Below are 21758 nucleotides of genomic sequence, written 5' to 3' on the forward strand. Positions count from 1 at the left end.
CCTACTGTTATAATGGGGAAAACATCTTGTGTGTTAGGTTCGGTGGTACTGTAAACTCAGGAAAAATGAGGATTAATAAACAATTTGCATAAAGTAATGTAGAAATTCAACATCAAATTCAGTTTTGTTTTGATATCTTAAGATAAAATGTACATGAGTATATGTTATGTTCACCCACTGCAGCAGAATACCACAATATTATACATTTTCAATGATACTATAATATAAATAACTTTCATCCACCATCTACATCCATGTCTGTAATCTTCTCATCTGATGCTCAGACCAATCAGCTGATGATGCAGCTCAGCTGGGCGGCCACCATTTTCCCGGTGACAAAGGCTAATGTAATTTAGCATGTCTGTGTATTAGCATGACGACAATTTCATACATTTTAACCTTATCAGTCCTCACAGAAATGATTGAACTGGTGGCTTTTTAACGTGACAGCAAAGCCATAAAGCACAGGTTAACACTGGTTAAAGGCTCTTATTTTGTAGGAGTAAAATTGACAATTTATTGCCATAATTATTAAAAATAATCGTTTTCAGAGATTATTAGCCTACATAACATTTATTCAATTAACAGGCATAGCAATATGTCGCCCAATGACAGGACATTTATCTTTGTCGCCCTGCTGACACCTTTAAAATAAATTTTATCTAACAAAATAACCACTAGAATAACATGACATGCATGTACAGTGTTACAGAGCAGCTTCAATGTCACTCTGTCCCTCTTTGAGTATCTTTCCGACACTGACAGCCTCTTCAATGGCCGCACCCTATGCCCATCTCTTCCCAGGAGATTTAACACTAAGTAAATAAAGACCGCCTCATTAAAACTGCATCACCAGCGGCACAATGGAAAAAGACGAGAAAAAGAAAGGTAAACCTACCTCCGCAGTGTCTATACCGTCTTGCTCCTGAGCAGAGACCGTGTTTGTCGTGCTTGTCTTGGTTTTTAATATCCTTCCACCTCCTCTGGTCTCCTCCGGGTCTGGCACTGCCCCCAGCTAACAGCCTCTCCTCTCCATGAAAACGGGGAGAGCTAAGGACAACCGTGTCTTCTCGTGAACCCACAAACCCTCCCTCCCTTTCCGCCCTTCCTCTCCTTGTCTTGCCTTGAAGGTGGCCGGCCGGTTGTTGTGATGTTCAGCCGCTTCTTCTCACGCCAAAAGCGGTCAAAATGGCTCTGTTGCCTCCCCGTCTCTGGTAAGGAGGATGCTCGAGCTCCACTGAGCCGGTGACATCACCACCGAGGGAGGTAACAGCATCAATGCAGTAGTGGGAAGAGAGAGAGAGAGAGGGGAGGGAGGAGGGAAGGGGAGGGGGAGGCTGGGAGAAAGACAGATTAGTCTCCTTCTTGAATCACCTCATGTTGCCTTAGAGCTGCTGTTGTGTTAAAAGTTTAAAACAGCAAAATGCAAGGATAAAAAGGGGGTAAAGCAGCCATGTTTGATTGCGGGATTGTGTTGAATGCAATGGGAGCATATAAACCGCACTTGTCATGAATAGGGTTTAGTAGGTCATGCCAGGGACATCAAGCTGAGAGCAGACAAACTAACACAAAGCAGCACTCTCCACTGACTGTCTGTTCATTTGAGTACACAATACAGCTACCCGGGGCAGAGTCTGGACACATAAACATGGTTATTCTGTAGAAAAAATATGATTATGTTTCTTCCTCTAGTCCTCTTTCTAAGAGGATGTGGGTTGTCTGCATTGCAGGTTTTACCCTCTGTTTCCTGCAGCAAGTTACATTGTGCAAAGAAAATAAATAAAGGCCCTTTTCTCTGCAGATATTTTGCTTTGTCATTGTAGGAAAACTAAAGATGTAACGACAATCAACAAACAATCTTTGTTCTATTAGAGCGTCGTATTAGAAGCAGCTAAATGGAATTCAACCATTCAGGGGTCATTGCATTTGGAAAAATATAGAAATGCAACTTTCCTTTAAAAATCCTGATGAAGACCTGAGTTGGTTGCAACGCTTAGGCTATTTTTGAAGTATATTTTGCCTTGTGAAATAAAGGCTTATTATATTTACATAAAACATTGATTGTTTTTTGAATCACAGTTGCATTTTTACATTTTTGAGTTCATTTTGTCACCCATGCAACAACCTCTTCACAGATGCAATAAGCACAGCAAACCGGAAGTATCCAAAGAGCGAATGTATGTGATGACCACAAAGACCCAGCAGCCCTTCTACTCCTTTGTCTTCAGATTCAGCCAATTATTTCATTATTTAACATTTGCTTTCCAAATGTGACATGTCATCATGTCACATAAACGTGTTTTCTGTAGAAATTGCACCTGCATTTTCTGTAACTTACTTATAGGAGATGATAGTGGCAATCTGAACAGAGCACACACAACTGAAATAACAATAAAACAGGAGGTCAGACGATTTATGATTATATTTTATTCCACATAAATTATGTTTTAAAAAAAGGAAAAGGTACAAAAAAAGGAAAAGGTATAATTAAAAAAATTAAGTTGTCATTATTTCAAAATGTCTTCTGGGAAAAATGTCTTTTTTTTGAGAATTTGTGGATTTTAGCAACCTGGGACAACATTTTGCAACATCCATGCATTATCTGTACCGCTTATCCTGTTCAGGGTCGCGTGGGGCTGGAGCCTATCCCAGCTGTCATTGGGCGAGAGGCGGGTTTACAACCTGGACTGATCGGCAGTCAATCACAGGGCTGACACACAGAGACAGACAACCTTTCACACTCACAGGGAGAACATGCAAACTACACACAGAGAGGCCTCCATGTCCGAACTTGGATTCGATCCAGGAACCTTCTAGCTGTGAGGCAACAGCGCTAACCACTGCACCACTGTGCAGCTCAAGGTTACAACAAACAATTTCAAGGCAATCATGTAGGCAGATTAATGTAATTTTAAGTAAACAAATGAATGTAAAAAATGACGACATTTTTTTCCTTTAATTAAAGGGGAGGGGGAGGTGTGTGTTTCTCCCGACAAAGGCCTTATTATATAACTGCTAATGATGCACATTATGTAATAGCCTACATGTAACTGTCAAAAGCTGCATTAAAACAATTATCTTTACCATGCATCTCCAACGTAAAATGTTATGATATTTTACTTATATTTCACTTTTAAAAGAATTAAGTATCACTATAATAAGTAAGTAATAAGAGTAATTTAGGGGGATTTTTCTTTTTGTTTCTTAAGATTAATACATTTGAAATGCAACAGAGAAAAAAGCTTTAGTATTTGTCGTCCAGCCTGTGTTAACATCAGACCTAAAAAGAGTGTAAACAGATGCAGATTCAACGCCTGCGGAGAGGTCTCTACAGTGAAGCCCTTTAAGAGTCATTGAGCTGATTGAAGAGATGAGAGGACGGGGGCCTAATAATGTCAATGTGTCCTTGTGAGTGACTTGACCTGCACACTAAAGGGACATTAAACAACAGTAATGGTTCAGTGGCTGTCGAGGCTGTAGCTGCCCGATCAATACATTTTCTTTCCACTATCATCCATCTGAAGATAAACCGCTCTGCACAGAAAAACATTCAACCTCAAAGAAGCGGTCTGGATTCTGTTCCTGCATTGATCTTTGAAACAATTTTAGTAAAGTATACGTCATTCTTAATTATTCCACTGTACACCTATTAGTATAAATCAATTTATACCTAGAATATGAATGCTCTCATGTGCATTATGCCGTGCTAGGTCCATTGCTCATGAGGCTAAGCAGCAATAAAGGGCAGTGAACAGGAACTCTCTATCTGGTAGTAGGATACTTTGGCCGCTCAGGTTTCAGCCTGAGTGAAACACAATGCAATTGTGACCTTGCTCTTTGCACAGTCCTACCGTTCCTACTGCTCTCTCTCTATCTCTCTCTCTCTCACATTGCTCGATGTCTCGTGGGCCATCTTTCTCCTCCTCTTCTGTCTGATGCAATTGCTTTATTTAATTCATCAGCATTAAGATTTGAAGGTCTTATCCGTGCACAGAAAAGACAACATGCTGCTCTGAAGTGCTGCCATAGTGCACACACAAAACATATGAAGTGAGTGTGAATCACAACATGTTAAAAGGGATGATGTCACCTGCATGAATCACCACATGCTCGATGATGTACTCCATATAAACTTCTCTGCCCTGTTTTAAAGTGAAGTAGGCCAAGCTAAAGGCTCAGTTTTATAAGTGAACGTTAAAAGGAAATGTCTTTTGATTATTTAGGAGTACCAGCAGCGTCGGCTGAGAGAAGATGAAGGAGGAGTCTTGGTATTGTTTCTGCCCAGCCCTCCAGCTCTGCTCTGCCATGTCTAAATTCAGTGGCACAGGAGCCTGAATAATTTATTGGTTGAGTGAGCTGTTGCCTCGAGCTGAGAGTGACAGACATGTTTTCTTAAAGAGACGCTCTTGGTGTGGATCCATCAGAGCATGGAGAGCAAACTCCCACCCTTATCACGTTCAACATGGAAACAACAGAGAATAATACTGTCATCTATTGAATTATGAATATGAAGACATACACTGAATGACAAATCGTTCCTCCTCTTATGGAGAGTAAAACAAGCTCCCAATCCAGTGTTGTCACAAAGTTTGTTCTGATAAATGTAAAAAAAAAAAGATTGTTTTGTTGTTAGTACATGAATAATAAATTAAAGCAAGTAGCCAATAATAATCTCATGTTTTTGACCAATCTTAACAGCCCAGTCTTCACAATGATATTTGACACACATCATGACTTGCTGATTTCTGGAGCTGCAGTGGATCTTCTTCATTTCTTACTTATATCTATTCTCAGTATTGACGAAGCACTAATTTTTAAAGTTATTAATTTGTAAGTAAAAGTTTCCATACTGCAATATAAAAATACTTCATCTCAAGTCTTTCACTTAAAATATTATTTCAGAATCAGAAGAATCAGAAGAATCAAATTGGGGTTTATTGCCAAGTAGGTTTACACAAACATTTGTTTCGGTGATTTCGGTGCACAACAATTAACACAGAACTAGAATAAAAATAAGTAAAAGACTTAACAGAATAAGATTTTAAAAAATAGGCAATAAGAATAAAAATATAAAAAGCAATACGTATAATACAAAATATGTACAACAGGTGTAATTAAAAACTACAGATGTTCAGGATATTGGTGAGTGCAAAAAGCTTACAGTATCAAGTTAAAAAATAGTGCAGTGTACAGACAATATAAAAGTCCAGTCTGCGTTAATGTAACGCATAGTCTGAATTAAAGTCTTAAAAATTCAAGAAATGTTGAGTGGCTGGGGGGCTGGATGACTGTCAGGTCAATTGGGGGGGTGGGGTCGGGGTTATGTAAAACACCAAGGATAAGCATAAAATAACCATACAATTTCAAAAGTAAAATAACTCAATATGCTGAATGGCCCAGTTAAAAAATATTAGATATTAAATAATATTATTGTATTTATTAGTGAATTATTGTTGAAGCGCCGCTTTAATAATGAGCGAGGAAAGGTGGGGCTAAGTTCAATGATTCTACTAGCCAGCTGTAATTAAGCAAAATCACACAAGAGGGAGTGATGTGCTGAATATCAACACGGCTGTGATTCGGTCATAGGCATGAGGCCGCAGAAAATTGCTTTTATACAACAGTTATACAAGCAGCAAATGTTAAAAGTAATAATCAACTTCTTAACTAGTTCCACAACTTAACTGAAACTGGATTGTTGCTAAGCAACAAGAACATTCTCCTGCACTCTGCTACTTTGTTTGTGTCTAAAAGTTACCACAGAGCAGCTACTTGTATATTTATCTGTTTGTCTTAATGTATCAAGCAACCAGTGAAATAAGAGTCTGCTATGTGTTTCAGAGGTACCAGCTTGATCAATGTAAACAGTCTGCTGTAATCTTAATTAACAGTATCCAGAACATCCTGGCTGAGGCGGAGTGATACACAGAGTGAAAAGTCTCAGTGATGTTGCAGTCATGGAATGCCTTTCGTCCAATCAGATTACTTGTTTGGAACTAACTGTTGTATAATCTAAAATAATCATCACAATAATAAGTGGTGGAGAGAAACTATGTACATGAGACTTAAGCACAAATTTACACAAAATTTCAGAGGAAAATATTTGACTTTTTACTAATTTGCATTTATCTAACAGCTTTTCAGATACGGTAAGATATTACCAACAACACATATGATCAACCTATATAATAGGCTATTATCATCATGATTGCTTTATCGCCCACTCTCCTTTGAAATTAAAAATAGATCCAGCCCCACCCTCATTAACATTAACAAGAAGGTAAAGGTGAAGCTATAGTTATTAAACCCTCATTGGGTAATTCATTTTTTCTGTTGTTATTCTCACACAAAATAGGCCTGAAAATTAGCACAAGCACACAAAGGACTCATACACATCCACCTTATGGAGATGACCTCAAGGTCGTCTTTGCAGTGCCCAAGAGGAGGCCCCTCTTAAGCTAACGGCCTACACTCTGTACAGACGGTTCTGTACTGGAAGTGACCCAACACCCCTCTGCTTCCCAAGCCAAGTCCCCGCAGAATGAGCTACTGGTGAGGTCTGAATTCAGGAGTAAAAACACCATTACTTGTAGTTCAGCCTGTTGAAATACTGTTTTTTGTTTATATCAGTGAAAATGTTGAAATGGTATGATATGAACATTATCATAAAACTCTGAAGGGGGTAACTGGAAAACTGTTAAAGATTAAAAAGCTGCTGTCATGTAGTCAAGGTGTGGGAAAATACAGTGCATCATCGTGGGTAGAGCCTGGGAGAACGGCTCCCCCTGGTGGACGTAAAATGAATAGACAGCCCAGATGGATAAAATACTGTAAAAGCAACGTCAAACCATGATTCAAAGGGCACATTAAAGCTCTGTGTGACTCATCCGCTCAGAAACACATTATGACTTCCAGTATTCTTTGCCTTTATGTCAAGAGAATTGCCATTTTCAACTTCCAACTCTGCTCCACCGTCTTGCAGTGGCTCCAGGGCAAATACTTGCATAATTCTCATTTCCTGAGCATCTGAGCAGTGGTATCTTCCTGAAATAAACAACTGATTTGGTGCAGGTATGGCAGAGCAAACAAGAGCATTTGCATCTATATATTTAAGATATTTCCCTCTTTGGTTCTCCTGGATAAAAGGGCTAATTCATAGTGCCAGATGACCTTGGCAACTCCAAAAATGTGAGACTGATGATTGATGAGCAATACCTTTTTTTCTGTTGGTCAGCAGGGATTAAGGTACTTCAAGGAATAAGCTGAGTCATGGATTTAAAGTTTGGACGGTTAGGTGGAAGGTTATTATCAAAGCATACACGTATCACATCAACTATTCAACATAAAAGAACTCGGAGGAAAATAAAAACACTGCATAATTATCTAGTTTAATGGAGAACAGTTTATTGTAGAGTTCAGTGACACTTTTGAACACCATCATCCCGACATGTAACCCCAATTTCAACAGAATATCGTGACAAAAGGAAAGATTCTTTCAGTGACAGAAGTATTTGGTACAGCAGGAAGGTTACTGACATTTCACCATTACTTTACTTGCACCACACAGACCACTTGCACAGCGGTCACCTCAACATTTACCACGGTTTACATCCATCACAGCCACAGGGAGATGATGACTGGCTTTTTCTAACCAGCTTCAAGTGAGAGCAAACAAACCACAACCCTTTGAACATGGGATGAAAAACACAGATATTCATTGTTGAGAGCCTTTGTAAATTCCTGTATCTTTTTTGCTTATATTGCTCGCATGACAAAAACTCAAGAGTGCTTATTGATGAAAGGCAATAACCTGTACAGAATAATTCATATGTACAGTGTTGAGAAAAGATCATACTTTTGAATCGTTGCAGTCTGTCTTACCGGCTGAACCAGGTTTTGTAAATTCAACGCTTATACCAAAGTAGCAAACTGTAAATGACGCTTCTGTTATGTTATAAATCAGCATGTTACTATCATGGTCTAATTCAAAAGCTTATATCACCAAAAAACTACTTAAATAAGTCACTACTAATATGTTTATTAGGCTGACATTTAGCAGCACCTTTCATTGGTACCATCCAATACAGTACCAAGGGAACTGTATGATAATACCTTATTATAGTAGCATGTATGGACACACAGGTAATCCTACTGTTACCCTGCCATACCATGCATAGTGCACAGGATCAACGCCTGATGTTTTCACATAAAAAAACATGATAAGGGCATCGTGAAGAGTGGTGATTTGTCAAATACTATAAATGTACTACTCGCACTACGCACAGCAGTAGTTACTATTTGTGATTTAAGGTGACTAGTGTTTTTTAAGACTAATACGACTACAGGTTTGCTATTTTATTTAATACTGTGGCCCTGTTTGCAATTTAACAAGCAGATATGCATACTGTTTTTACAGAATGTGAAAAACTATATCACCTGTATCTTTAATTACTCATTGTACAGTTACTATCCTTGAAAGGGAAACATGATTAAAAAGTTACTTTTATGTGCTGAGTAATTGCTCACAGAAGGGAGGAGAAGGCATGACTGAAATCCTCCAAATACACAAGTTAATGAAGAAAATAGTTACTAGCTAGCTAATACGTTTGGGTGCAGGAAACACTCAAAGGAACAGTTAGACATTTGGTGAAATATGCTTGTTTGTTGCTTTGCCAGGAGTCAAAGACTTTAATCAGTTTCATCTCTGTGCATCCCTGGCCAGAGGCGAGTTTAGCCTAGTGTAGCGCTAATACAGAAAGCAAGCGGAGCAGCTAGCTTAAATTGAAAACAATGCACCTTCTAAAAATCCCAAAGATATATTATTTATACAGGGCATAATGTTAAGAACAAGCCATAAAACAGAATTGCAAAAAGTACAATTCTGTACTGATGTCATAGCCTTGGAGTTATTAGGCCTATTTTTCTAACTTACTAGCCTTGGCTAGGCTAGCTATTCATCTACTTTCTGCTAGGCTAGCCCAGATGCTGAAACTGATGAAACTTCATATCAATCTGACTCGGCAAGATGACAAAGAAATGTATTTCCCAAAACACTTTAAGAATGTAAAACACAGGAGTCTGTTAACTGGGATGTCATACAGATACTCTGAATGTCTTTAAACTTGGTGTAAAAAGCTATTAGCATAGCTTAGGCCATCGTAGCTTCTCCTTAATGGAGTCACTGAGGCACTACTTCCTTCAAAGAAGCCAGGGCTGAATGGATGCGCACATGAAGCCTGTTCTCAAAGTCGTAGCCTGTAAAATCCTCCTAGAATGAGAATAGATAGATAGATAGATAGATAGATAGATAGATAGATAGATAGATAGATAGAAGTCAGATTTGTAACACTATCTGAAAAATTCAAATGTATTTGTGTTTAGATTTTACAATATAAATATAAATTATTTTTTTTACCTTTGATTGAAGAAGCAATGATCTTCCCTTTCCTACCGTCTGGATTGCAATATAAAAAGAATGGGTTGTAACTGAGCATTTGGTGAAACCAGTATAATGCAAGTCATTATTTTGTGTGTGTGTGTGTGTGTGTGTGTGTGTGTGTGTGTGTGTGTGTGTGTGTGTGTGTGTGTGCGTGCGTGCGTGTGTGTGTGTGTGTGTGTGCGTGTTACACCTTACAAATCAAAGTTGCAAAGTGCTTCACAACAGCAGATTAAAAAAAGGTTTCAATAAAGTGACAATTACATAAAAAGAACATTATCATAAGAATTATTTAAAAAATAAAGTATATGATAAGACATTAAAATATCAAAATAATAGAATGACTATACATATATAGCACATATTTAATTAAGTAAAAGAACATTTGAAAAAAGTGCCTTTTAAAATGAAGGGGCCTTGATAGCAAAGGTGCCATTAAGGCCAAGAATACAGCAGCAGGATTTTTAATTTGACTGAAGTCTTGGATGGTAATGTTTGTTTAACCATGAGTACGCATGAACAATCACATGCATGCATGAATGATCATTTCCATTTTATAATAATAAATATAAATAAGAAATACAAATAAATAATAAATCAGAATCTGAATATTGTGTGCAGCAGACTGACCTCTGGTTTTGCGAGGAGTATACATCCGAGCTCATAGACGGCATAAGGCTGAACATACGAGTTGATCTGTCGTCCGTACTCGTCTCTAGCAGCCAACTGGAACGCCTGGATCACAGAGAAAACACATAAGAGACCTTTCTGAGTAACAGTAAAAATAAATATGAACTGCAAATTCACTCAGTGCTTAATAAAGACTGATACCTGAATAGCATCTCTCATATTCCCATGACATTTGTGAATGGAACCAAGAAGGAGGTGTTTCAGGCCTCTGCACGAAGCTTCATCTAAACTCTGTAACACTGAATAAACACAAAGAGGAAACTCTCACTCAGGGTGAAATGAAACTCTTAGCAATAATACTCAACTTGCATCTGTTGGTTTGCATTATGAGGGTAACACTCACCCTGATTCATTATCTGCAGTTTAGATGAGGAGCAGTTTGGGAGTGCTTTCCACAGATACAGCACTTCAATTACACCCAGGATGCATAGCTCTCTGGTGGGCGACGTCTTTCTCAATCTCTCAGCCTGCAGATATGAATCAGAAAAGTAAAAGTAAATCTTTTGTGACACACTTGTGATGACTTTAAAAAGAGAGAAAAGGGGTTAATGTGCAGCACAGCCCACCCTTTTGACAGCAAACTGCTCTATCTGGTTATTTTTTCTCTTGAACAGCTTCTGCACATCTTTGAAAACTCCACTCGCTCCATCCAGGTCACCTGCAGCACCTTGACACACTGGAAATAGACAAAAAAAGACTCTATAGAAAACAGGGAAGACACTTGTACTCAAAAACAGCCTTGGTCTTGGACCACTTTTTGAAGGTTTCATCACAGTATCAACCACATTTTCTCTCAGACCAGGGATTTTATTTCAAGATCAAGGCACCTAATTAAGTTACTAATACAGGTACACACTGATGCAGTGTTAACAAGAGGGAAGCATAAGGGTACATACAGGGCATGTGGTGAAATATTGTTGTTCCTAAGTTATATTTTTGCTTAATTTTTTAAGCTTAATATTTTTTGCCTAAAAATATTGAATTTAAAGGTATGTTGTTATGTATCAATTTTAGCTCAAATCAGGTCCAATATAGACACTACATGCTGCCCTATACCGATCCCTCACTTGAATGATTGAGCAACAGTTGTGACATCTTAGATTGGAGAATGAGTAATGCAACTCCAATTGTATAATGGGCTGCTTGGATAGCCATAAGCATAAGGTAAGTTACTTTAAAAGTGCAGATTTTAGGGGAGCTGGTTTAGCTCAGTGGGTAGAGCAGGCGTCCCATGTATAGAGGCCACAGCCCTCGAAGCAGCATCCGCAGGCTCAAATCCCATCCTCGGCCCCTTGCTGCATGCTATCCCCTAAACTCCTCTCCCAATATTTCCTGTCTCTTTTCAGCTGTCCTATCAATAAAGGCAAAAATGCCCCAAAAGATAAACAAAATTTAAAAAAAACAGAAGTGCAGATTTTAAAAGTCAAACCCTAGTAGTTGAGTATTTTGGCTGCCATGGGCTCCTCTACCTAAGGCTAGCTCAGACACCCAACCTTTCCCCCACTGTGTGTTAGATAGTTAAAAGTAAAATAAACATCTACCATCCTAATATTGAAGTTGAATCACCTTATTTATGATTGTTATTCTAGAAATATTCAATTGAAATTAAATGGTGAACCTCAGAGGTAAAACAAGGAAGAGAAGTGATGATTTATGATTGTGTAGATGATTTTAACGTGTTTGTATTTGTCATAAAAAACAAGGGGAAAATTCCCACATATAAAAGCACCCTCTGTAATGGTTTTTGATTATTTATTATTTATTATTATTTTTGGCCTTTTATGCCTTTACTGAGACAGAGGACAGTGGATAGTGTTGGAAACAGGGGAAGAGAGAGTGCGGGATGACTCGTCGCAGGGGGCCGAGGGTATAGGAGTTGAACCTGGCCCGCCGCATTGAGGACTGTAGCCTCTGTGTGCGGGACGTGCAACTTAACGACTGACCTAAGCCAGCCCTTTTTTAATTTTATGAAGACATTTCTGTGGCCCAATAATGCATACAGTAAATGCCACTATATTTTTATGGGAATGAATACCTCTCAGATCAGTTTGAGGAGTTTGCATCTTCCACATTTTATTGCACGGCATGCAATATCTCGTCTCGGCCTTGACTTTGATCTTACACTTGGTACACTCAAATCTTAGTAATGACTTGGTCTTGGTTAAGGTGGGCTTGACTACAACACTAGGAGACATATCCCAGTAATGTCAGTCTACAGTATATTAGTGAGTGGCAGCCTTACCTCCAGTCAAGTAGGCATAGTAGCACTGCGACCAACGCGACTCGTTCTTCAGCCTTTCAAACGACCTGAACGCATCTTCAAAATTCATCTCTATCATACTACACCAACCTGACACAAAGACAAGAGACAGAAGGAAATGAATCCCTTCTTGCTCTGTATGCTATGTCCAATTATGTCACAAATAACGAAAACACACGTACCAATCTCATAGAGACACACATGTTGGATCTCTCTTTGGTCTGATGCAAGCTCTAATGCATCATGGAAACAGGCCAACGCACTGTTGATGTGGCACTGGGGACAGAGAGAGAGGGAGACCACACCAACAGGTAATAGTTGTTATTTAAGACACACATAACATGCAGGTGTTAAATATGTCTGCTTGAACAGAGTCTGCTGTAAAAAATAAGGTTTCTCTTTGCTACCTTTGCCTTCTAACTTCTTAATCTGGCATTGCATACAAAATAAACCATTTACAGCTTCAATGGAACTTGTTCAGCTTATGCATCGGTGATTTCTACAAACCCTGCTCCTGCTGCACATACCTCTAACCTGTGGACCCGTCCTTTAAAGAACATAAAGAGGGATGAGTTGGGGTAAACCACCGACTTTCTCAGCAGAATAGCTTTGGCTTCCAGCAGCCCGTCATGTGTGTCAGAGCCATCCAGAGCGAAGAACGGCAGCACTACTGTGTGGTACCACAAGAGGGCCAACCTGAGCAACACAACAGGAGATTCATCTCAGTTTGTTGCAGTGTAATGTGTATTAAACTGAATGTTTGAACGAGGTAAATATAGCTCTAAGTCTGACAGGGCAGTCCACTCCTGTGCTGCACTGTACCAATAATGGCAGTGTAGAATACAGTTTATTTAAGGTAGGCCTTTGTTTCACATGTAAAAATAGGGAAGTGTTGGTTAACATACCACTGAGTGACCTTTAACCTTCCATCAAACGTTTGATAATATTGGTCTTTAACAGTAGACCTTTATGAGTTTGCACCAAAGACTTTATATAAGAAGTGGAAGTTGCCACTGTGATGTCAACCATTGGTGAGTTTGGCATTTTGGCCATCGCCATCTTGGTTTCTTTGTAGCCAGAAGTGACGTAAGTGTGAATGCGTTGCTACGCTTCCATCACAGCTTACAGGTTGCTGTCTTAGCAACTTGTCAATCACAGGTAGCCACTCCCTGTACAAACCATTCTTTATCATTTAGTTTACTCCAAATAACAGCATAATGTACAAAACTATGCCGCATTGAAGAGGACTTGAAACTTGCGATTGAGAAAATAATCTCAGTAAAATCTCAGCTGAGGTAATAAATCAAGAGAGAAGTAGAGTCATTTTCTCATAGACTTCTAAACAAAGAATGCAGGTTTGAGGCACGTCTGCATGGCTTCACTCGTATGTACAGTCTGTGTGGTAGACTCAATAACACAATACGTTGTTAGATTTTTAGCTAACATGGGAGCAAACAATTCATCTGATGGAAAAACTTTTTAAAACTTTGTTTTAGTTTTCACCAACTATTTAGCAGCTAAAACGCAACACAACACGATTTCCATCTACTTCTTGGCAGTGTTGTAGTACTCGGCTCGACTTGGACTCGAGCACTGATGACTCAGAATTGGACTTTGACTCTAGCATTGACTGCATTTGGCGTCTGAAGATTGAGAGAAGGACTTGGACTTATTTATTTATAAGGAATGTTTTGCTTTTTTTGTATTAGGCACAAATCATTTTTTCAGTTTTGAGCAAGGGCTGGCAGATGTGTTCACCTGCATGTGCTTTCACATGCCTCCTTGTCCAGCAACAGTTCCTGGCAGGATGCCTAAAGAGGCGCCACGTATCGTGCGTTTTGCTTTCAAAGATTTTACAGCAAATTTTAGGAGGCTACCTGGATATTTTTGGAGTGCAAGTGCAAAAAAAAGAATATCTGCATAATCGGATGATGTGTGATGTTAATTAAACCAAAGTTTAATGCACCGCTACGTTACTGTCACACTGTAGATTTCTGTATGTGTGTATGCAGCATTGGGTGTGTCGCGGTGATGCACTGATTGCAGTCATATCAAGGTGGATTGGGCTAACCGGGGTCATAAAAATTTAAATTGTGATTAAAAGCAGCTGGATTGCAGGGTGGACACCTGCAGTGATCGCACCGCAGCAGAAACAAGGAGTGCTTCTGTAAACACCTTTTTTAATAAAGTAAATAGTTGAAGAAGATATTTTTACACATTCTTTAAACACATTAAAGAAATCGCCTGGAAAGCTGCACAACTCAAAATGTTTTAACAATATCACACCTTTTAAGGCCTGGGTACAGTATGAACATGAGGACTCACAGATGAAAGAGAGTTCAAGCTCAGCTTAGTAGCATTTAACATAATTGAGGACTATGACTTGGACGAGACTTGGACTCAGCTTGGATTCTTCTTTGGTGACTCGGACACTGACTCGAAAACTGGGGACTCGAGACAACTTGGACTTGAGGTTTGGTGACTCGACTACATAACTGCGGTTTGGTACTTGGGAAAAAAGTGGATTTTCAGAGCTTCTTCTTTGACAAAAATGTCCAGTCATGCCGAAAATAATTATTAACTTAATTAATTTATAATTAATAACAAAAGCAGTGGAACAAAAATTTACAGGCTTTTTGCAAAACTAAAACAGTGAGCTAAAATATGTTAAATGGTAGAGCTTAGAGGAACTGTTAAGTTTATTACTATGAACGATACCTTTCACATTACACATACTTTGCTTTTTGTCTCTCTCTGTAAAAAAATGACAAACCCTGAGCTTACTCACGTGGCTAGCGGTGCCTTCATGTCCTTGCTCTCGCTTGCATACATGAGGGAGGACAGACCCTGGAGACGGTCCCCAGGGAAACCCAGCAGATTGATGATTTTGAGCAGGTGTGGCGGTACCATGGATATGCACAGGTGGAAGAGGCCGTAGCCGAAGCTGACGGAGCCCTTGAGCCGGTCCAGGGCCTCGGCCGTCACTGCGTTCTCCACCGGAGCGTTGTGGTTGGCGTTGTCTGCTGAGAGGGACTCCTGGTGACCAGATGACCTACTCTGACAGGCCTCCTGCAGCTGGCTGATGTCACTGTGGCACTTATTGTACATTTTCCAGGCCTTACGGAGAATCCAGCCGCCTTTGATATAAGCTGTTAAAACGAACAGAAAAGGATACTGTCTGTGTTGTTCCCAGAGTCCAAGTGTGTCACTTTCAAATTGTTATGTGCATCCAACAAAAGATCAATGGACAATGACAACAAACGATTGTCTTAAATGTTTTTCATTAGTCTGAGGTGTTGCTAAACGAATTAATTACTTGATCCATTGATCAACGTGGCACCAAACTAATGATTAACACCTGACTTCACCTATATCCATAAATAATATGAGCTTATTACAAATTTAGTTATTCCTAATTAACATATAACAAAGTTTTTAAATTGAATCAGACACTCAGATCTAAACTGTATTTTTGAGATTTTCTATCATGCCTTGTTCTATTGTTACACCATTCACAACCATGTGTTTATATAAGTCTATAGTCTGCACACAGACAGCAGCACCATGATCACATAAAGCTCTGAACGCTGGTTGTGGCAGGAGACAGACATCTAAGGTCACACTCTTTGTGTGTTCGATTACCTGAAAGTTCCTGCTTAACAAAGGAGAGCACAGCGAGGTACACCTGACAGTCTGCAACAATAATCTGTCTCTGCAGGCGGTCCACCACCACAACGCCAGACCTCTGGGAGTCCATCTGTAACACACACACACACACACACACACACACACACACACACACACACACACACACACAAAGTCAATATGCAGCATAAACACATACCTAAGGCTGGGGGATAAAATGACCTGGATATGGGATTGAGATAAAACAATGGTCAGTATGTTTCCAGCTGTTTTTCTCGCACATCAAAGTTAACATCTGTTCATGATCGGTTGAGGGGATGTCCTTCAGAAAAAAGAGGGAAAAAGCCATGAAAGAATGAAGTCAGAATAAAGGACAGAAAAAGTAACATGAAGTCAATAATGTAGAAGATGTTTGGATATCTGCAAAAGTAACGATGCACAGATTAAGAATAGTTTTCCATAAGTGCTGTCGACGCGATGGCACGAAAACATTTCCTGCTGACTTCTTTCTTACGGTTTAAAAATAAGTCACTGTCACTTTTTAGATCTTTTTCATTTCAACTGTATCTGTCAACTGGAATGAATGAATTTCAGTCATCAAACTCTTTGGTCTGACGTTTTCAGAGATCCACTCTGAGCTAATGTTAGAAGCAGCTCAGCTCGCAGCCCCTCCTGATGTCCTGTGTTGGCTGAAGAGCAGATTCTTTTGCATTAAACTTCATTAATTAGACTTTTTGGCTGTTTTCATTATGGGTTGGTTTCAGAGAGAAGGACACGTCTGCGGATTATTCAGCTTCTCACTGAAAACCTTCCTAAGCAATACACAATGAAGGAATCTAGACACAGCTCAGCTCGCAGCCCCTCCACATGTTCTTTGTGTAAAAGACACTTATTTTTAACGTATGTTTGCTTCAAACAGTGTTGACTGACTTGTGAGTTTACATTAGAATTACCTTTAAATAAGAATAAAGTCTGAAACACTTGCACATGCTAATAACCTATATTCTTTATTCACAAGTTTTACCAATGAACCGCCTGGTATCTTAAGGCCTCCATCCCTATCAGGATACGCTCCAAACTGGCAGCTTCATCTAATTATACGTTTTGATAAATATCAATATTTGTCAACATAGACATCATTAGCGGAGAGCAGCCAAAGAAGCATGTAGTTTCCTGAATGACAAAGCTGCTAAGCATCCCCACACTCATCACTCAGACCGTTGATCACATCACTGAAGTACTAATTGAATCTGTGAGAGGGTTTGGCATGATCTCACTGCTGCCTGCATCATCAGGCCTGATGCCCAGGATTTCATGTGTGAATAGTAGCCTGTCCAGGCTGCCGGCTATATCAGGAAATCTGAGCACCAGTTGAATGGAAGTGAAACGTCTACATGTGTGAATCAGTGTTATCGATATTATTTTCTTCTGCTCACCTTTATCAGCAGCACTATGATCCTAATCTAAATGCATCTATAAAGCCACACACAGATGATGATAGGCAAACTATGTCTGTTGTAACGAGGGATTTTATAACACCTATGAGGACCACATTCAGACAGCTTCTTCAGTGAGAGCAGCTCACCTATTAGGGACTGCAAGATACAGTTAATATATTATTCAGAATAAGTTGTTGGCGCCTACCTGAAGCAGTTTTTCGGATTAAAGTATTTTAAACTTGTTGACAGGCTCTTTATTTGTTTGGGACCGGCCCACATTACTAATTCTTTGTTTTATAATCCCTCACAGCCTCTAAGATCCTGCGCAGGAAATCAGCAACTCAACCGTTTTTACTGTGCAACAAAACTGTAGAACTCCCTGCCCCACGCTGCAAGAGAAGCAAACCGTGTGAAAAACAGTTAAAACATTATTTTTCAAGATCACCTTAAAGTCACTCTTTCTTTGTTTGAATCTTATCCTGTACACATTATATTATTCCTTTGCATTCCTTATTTTTCACATATTGTACTCTAATTCCTGTTCTTGCTATTTGGTTAAATCCCCCTCTACAGAAGCTACTACATAAATAAAGTTTTATGATTATTACTATTAGGGCAAATGGTAAATGTACTGTACTTATATAGCGCACTCGAAGCTCTTTTACACTACATGTCAAATTCACCCTTTGACACTCACATTAACACACTGATGGCAGAGGCCACTATGCCAACCGCAGTCAGTATCTATGCACATTCACACAGTGAAGGCTGTGCCTTAGGAAGTTTTTGCAGTTGAAAATTTGCAAAGATGGCAAACTGGGACATTAACAGAAATGTCTTTTCATGTGCACTGTCCCTGTAACTTTAAGATGCAAAAATAAATATTATATAAGGATGAAGTTAAGTTCATGGGTGTCTTATTGACGTGCAACAGTCCATGTATATATAGCATGGACTATATACAGTATATTGTCCATGGTTCTGTACTCACACTCTTTTTAATCTTGTTCCTGATTGTCTCTATGACTCCGGCGCTGTCGCTCTCACACAGTTTCTCTGTGGTCCTCAGGTCGTCACAGGCCATCTGCATCTTCTCCTCCTCAAACGTCATCATGGCGTTCTGCAGAACAACACCGCAAAAACGTTTAGTTCATGATATACCTTTACACAGCAGGGACGTGTTTCATTTTATCATCCTGATCCGAATCATAAACAGCTTTTCTTTGGCTTGGTTATTTGCGAACACACAGTACATGCACTGTATGTTTTGGTTTTATATTGCTCTCACTGTAAATTCACAGCAAAGGGACATTAAATATTAGACATGATATCGAATATTCTGGTGTAACAGAGCAGATCTACTCTTGAGCTGGCTTACAAACCCAAAGATCTTGTAATAAGAGGGAAGCAGTGTTACGTAACAGTCTTAAAGGGGACAAAGGGCTCTTGTGCTGAACAATGAATGGAGGAACACCGTGACATCTGTACAGCTGTGTGTTCGGAATTACAAAGATCCTCGGTTACAACACGAGCACAAAATCTTGGCTCTTTTTTTTTTTACTCAAACGTATTAAGACCCCCTTAAACCAGTCAGGAAATAATGACATAAATCAAATCAGAAGAACAAAACATAAAAGAAAACATTCAGTGATACATAAGAATAAGTTTTGTTGTGCGACATTAATAATATTTTCTTGTATAACTGAGGCTTTCTATTCATTTATGCTGCATTAAACTAACCCCTGAGCCTGCCCTCCATGATGGTCAGATGTCACCTCCCCCACTCCCATCAGGGCCATTGTGCATCCGAGGGTCAGAGGATGACATCATCTCTAGCTTCATGGTATGTGACTGTCGTTAGGAGACTGTAACTGTGTACGTGCGTTTGTGTGTGACCAGCACGCTGTGATAAATCTCCCTCTCCATCACTGCTGTATGCAGAGTCACAGTAATGTGCTGTTCTGCAGGAGCAATGTTGTTCTTTGAGAGGAAGATGCATCCATTATGTTAAGAGATGGAAAGGTAACAGAGAGGACGCCAGTGGTGACAGATTGGGAGGTTGATACTGGGATGCTTATGAGCTGTGACTTAATGAATCTTACTCTGCTGCAATTTTATGAATCACTGCCTTGGTAGTCCGGAGCACCAGCTGATATATCTTTTGGCATTTTATCACTAGTGGAGCGAATACTCACCAGGAAGCTGACGAAACTGGCACCAAAGCTCATCAGTGGACTCTGTGTCCTAAAAAAGGAATCAGAAGGAAAAAGATGAAACAAAAAATAAAGAATAAGATGAATTATTTCTGGATTCTGGAAATTCTGGATCATTTGAGTTCCTAGAGCTGTAGCACATTTGTCTAAACATCCAGAAATCCAAAGAGAATGAACCATAAGTATACCAACATATGCCATGGATGGTGATGTCAGCTCTTATCACTGATATCAAGGGTCTAACTACTAAATTAATGAAAAACGTAAAAGTAAATTAAATTTATAATCTCGAAGATCTCAGTTTCGTTCTCTTTGATGGAACCTGTGCCGACCAAACGGTAATTGCAGGAGCACACTTCCCAGATATCCAGGCATGTGTGACGTCCACGGTTGGCTCCGGTTGTAACTCTTGATTTTCCTCGCTGACGGTCTCTTTCCTTTTTAGACTGTTTGCCTTCATCTGACCGTCGAATTTGTTTCTTTTTCTTTGGATTTTCACCTATTTTTGAAGTTGTATCTGTAGTCATCCATCTTTTCTTTGTTTGTTCAGCCATAGTAGATTACTGTTTACTCTCAACACTTGCAGAGAGCGGAAAAGCAGCCGCTTAGCTCCGCCTGCCCTCTCTGACAGACCAACCACTGCTGGCTGATGGAAAACACGTCACTAACTGGGCGCCGCTTGTGATTTTTTCCGTGAAAGTCGCCACAGACACCCAGTCTGTAATACTGCAAATGCAAAGGGTTTCATCAGTGGGCCATAGACTCAAGTGTTACCTCATTCGGCGATAGATAGAGACTTAACAGACATTTATTTACATGAAAATCTTCGAGATTATTACTTTAAAGGTACAGGCATAATAAATATGGAGGAGTCATCCAGTGACTACAATCTATTGAGAAAACATCATCTATAACTTTTATCGAAGACCATTGTAAAATTGTGCTTAATGTTTGACTCGCATGTTTGTTATATGGTTTTCTGCCCCAAATTCTTTGCAATCAAAGTGGAAAAAACAAAGAAAAAGACAAATGCTCCTTCAAACCTTATGTCTAAAATGTTCGATGTACAGGGAAATAGTGTCTTGAAAAAGTGTCTACGAGGCTGACATAAAGAATAAGTGTATATCCCACACTTCCACACTCTTGTCACCCTTTGTGTTAACAACACCATATTCTCTGTGTATAATAAAAAATGTCATCCCTCTTTTACAAACATCGAGTCAGAGCCGGTCTACAGTATCTCCATGGCAGGACCAGCAAGACAGACACCTGGGAGGACAGACCCTCTTCACTGATTTACAGGCTTTCATGTTCTTGTAGAACAATATATTCTACATGTTGTTAATGAGGAGCATGATTTGTATTATAGTAGCACACACTGTACTGTAATGCTCTAATTACAATAACATTCCTCTGGGAGATTATTTCCACTCTTGCTGATATCACAGGCTTAGACACGCAACATGCTGTAACACAGTATAATGAAGCATGATATAATAATTACCTGTATCTCCGGAACAGCTCGTCGCTCTCCTTGAATCCGTTGTTGAGCAGCATGTTGATGCCCTGCAGGGCCATCTCAGCATCATCTATGTGCTCTGCCTTCTCCTCCACCTGCTGCTGCTGCTGGGACTGCTCGGGACCCGCCATTGTTTGTGCCACTACACCTCAGTGGCTGCTGCTGGGTAGGACCGATGCGTCTGAGGACAAAATGTGAACGTGTTTCTTCTCTGAAACAAACCCGCATTGGTTTATTTCCACTGATATAGACGGCGAGTTTAAACAGAGACGCGCCTTTGATCGGCTAAAAAGAAGGCAGTGCGGCTTCTGCAGGCTCCAGACGTCTGTGCACCTCAGGGAGAGATAGGCCACTGATGCCCAGACGGACTCGAACACACGGCACTTCAACGATTTACAGCCATCATCGTCCTTGTTGACAGCACACGCCTGCACGATCAGAAACAAGCAAACACACTGAGCTTTGCGTCTAAATCAGCCATCCGTCAGTGTTTTTTAACCCCTGCTTCTCTGTGGCGTGCAGCAGCATCCGATGCATTACATAACCAGGATCCAGG

General features: G+C 39.8%; 2 protein-coding genes across 5 annotated transcripts in view; both read right to left on the reverse strand.

The window, feature by feature from the left end:
* The window catches only part of kif1aa (kinesin family member 1Aa), a 57790-nt gene extending 56576 nt beyond the window's left edge, over positions 1-1214 (reverse strand). For all 4 annotated transcript variants that reach the window (XM_069680090.1, XM_069680088.1, XM_069680089.1 and 1 more), the window contains exon 1: positions 899-1214. The gene's annotated coding sequence lies outside the window, so the exon portion shown is untranslated. The remainder of the gene's footprint in view (positions 1-898) is intronic.
* Positions 1215-7389: 6175 nt separating this feature from the next.
* On the reverse strand, positions 7390-21675 carry LOC138607249 (tetratricopeptide repeat protein 39C-like). The gene is made up of 14 exons (XM_069679823.1): positions 21188-21675; positions 19666-19714; positions 18462-18590; positions 16029-16143; positions 15175-15535; positions 12914-13082; positions 12569-12662; positions 12369-12476; positions 10693-10802; positions 10470-10593; positions 10268-10365; positions 10067-10171; positions 9416-9454; positions 7390-9268 (listed from the first exon to the last, which is right to left on the reverse strand). The coding sequence occupies exons 1-14, from the start codon at positions 21331-21333 to the stop codon at positions 9179-9181; spliced, it is 1737 nt and encodes a 578-aa protein (XP_069535924.1). The 5' UTR covers positions 21334-21675; the 3' UTR covers positions 7390-9178.
* Positions 21676-21758: the final 83 nt, after the last annotated feature.

The sequence above is a fragment of the Semicossyphus pulcher genome, unplaced genomic scaffold, assembly GCF_022749685.1.
Source record: "Semicossyphus pulcher isolate SPU_LCO1_2020_fin unplaced genomic scaffold, fSemPul1.0.p SCAF_4, whole genome shotgun sequence".
Taxonomy (NCBI): domain Eukaryota; kingdom Metazoa; phylum Chordata; class Actinopteri; order Labriformes; family Labridae; genus Semicossyphus; species Semicossyphus pulcher.

Excerpts from the sequence above, each read along its gene's own strand:
- LOC138607249 (XM_069679823.1), bottom strand. The coding sequence starts at position 21,333 with ATGGCGGGTCCCGAGCAGTCCCAGCAGCAGCAGCAGGTGGAGGAGAAG. Across the intron at positions 10,803-12,368 it reads CTATGCCTACTTGACTGGAG|TGTGTCAAGGTGCTGCAGGT; the intron begins GTAAGGCTGCCA and ends GTCTATTTCCAG. Across the intron at positions 10,594-10,692 it reads AGCAGTTTGCTGTCAAAAGG|GCTGAGAGATTGAGAAAGAC; the intron begins GTGGGCTGTGCT and ends TCATATCTGCAG.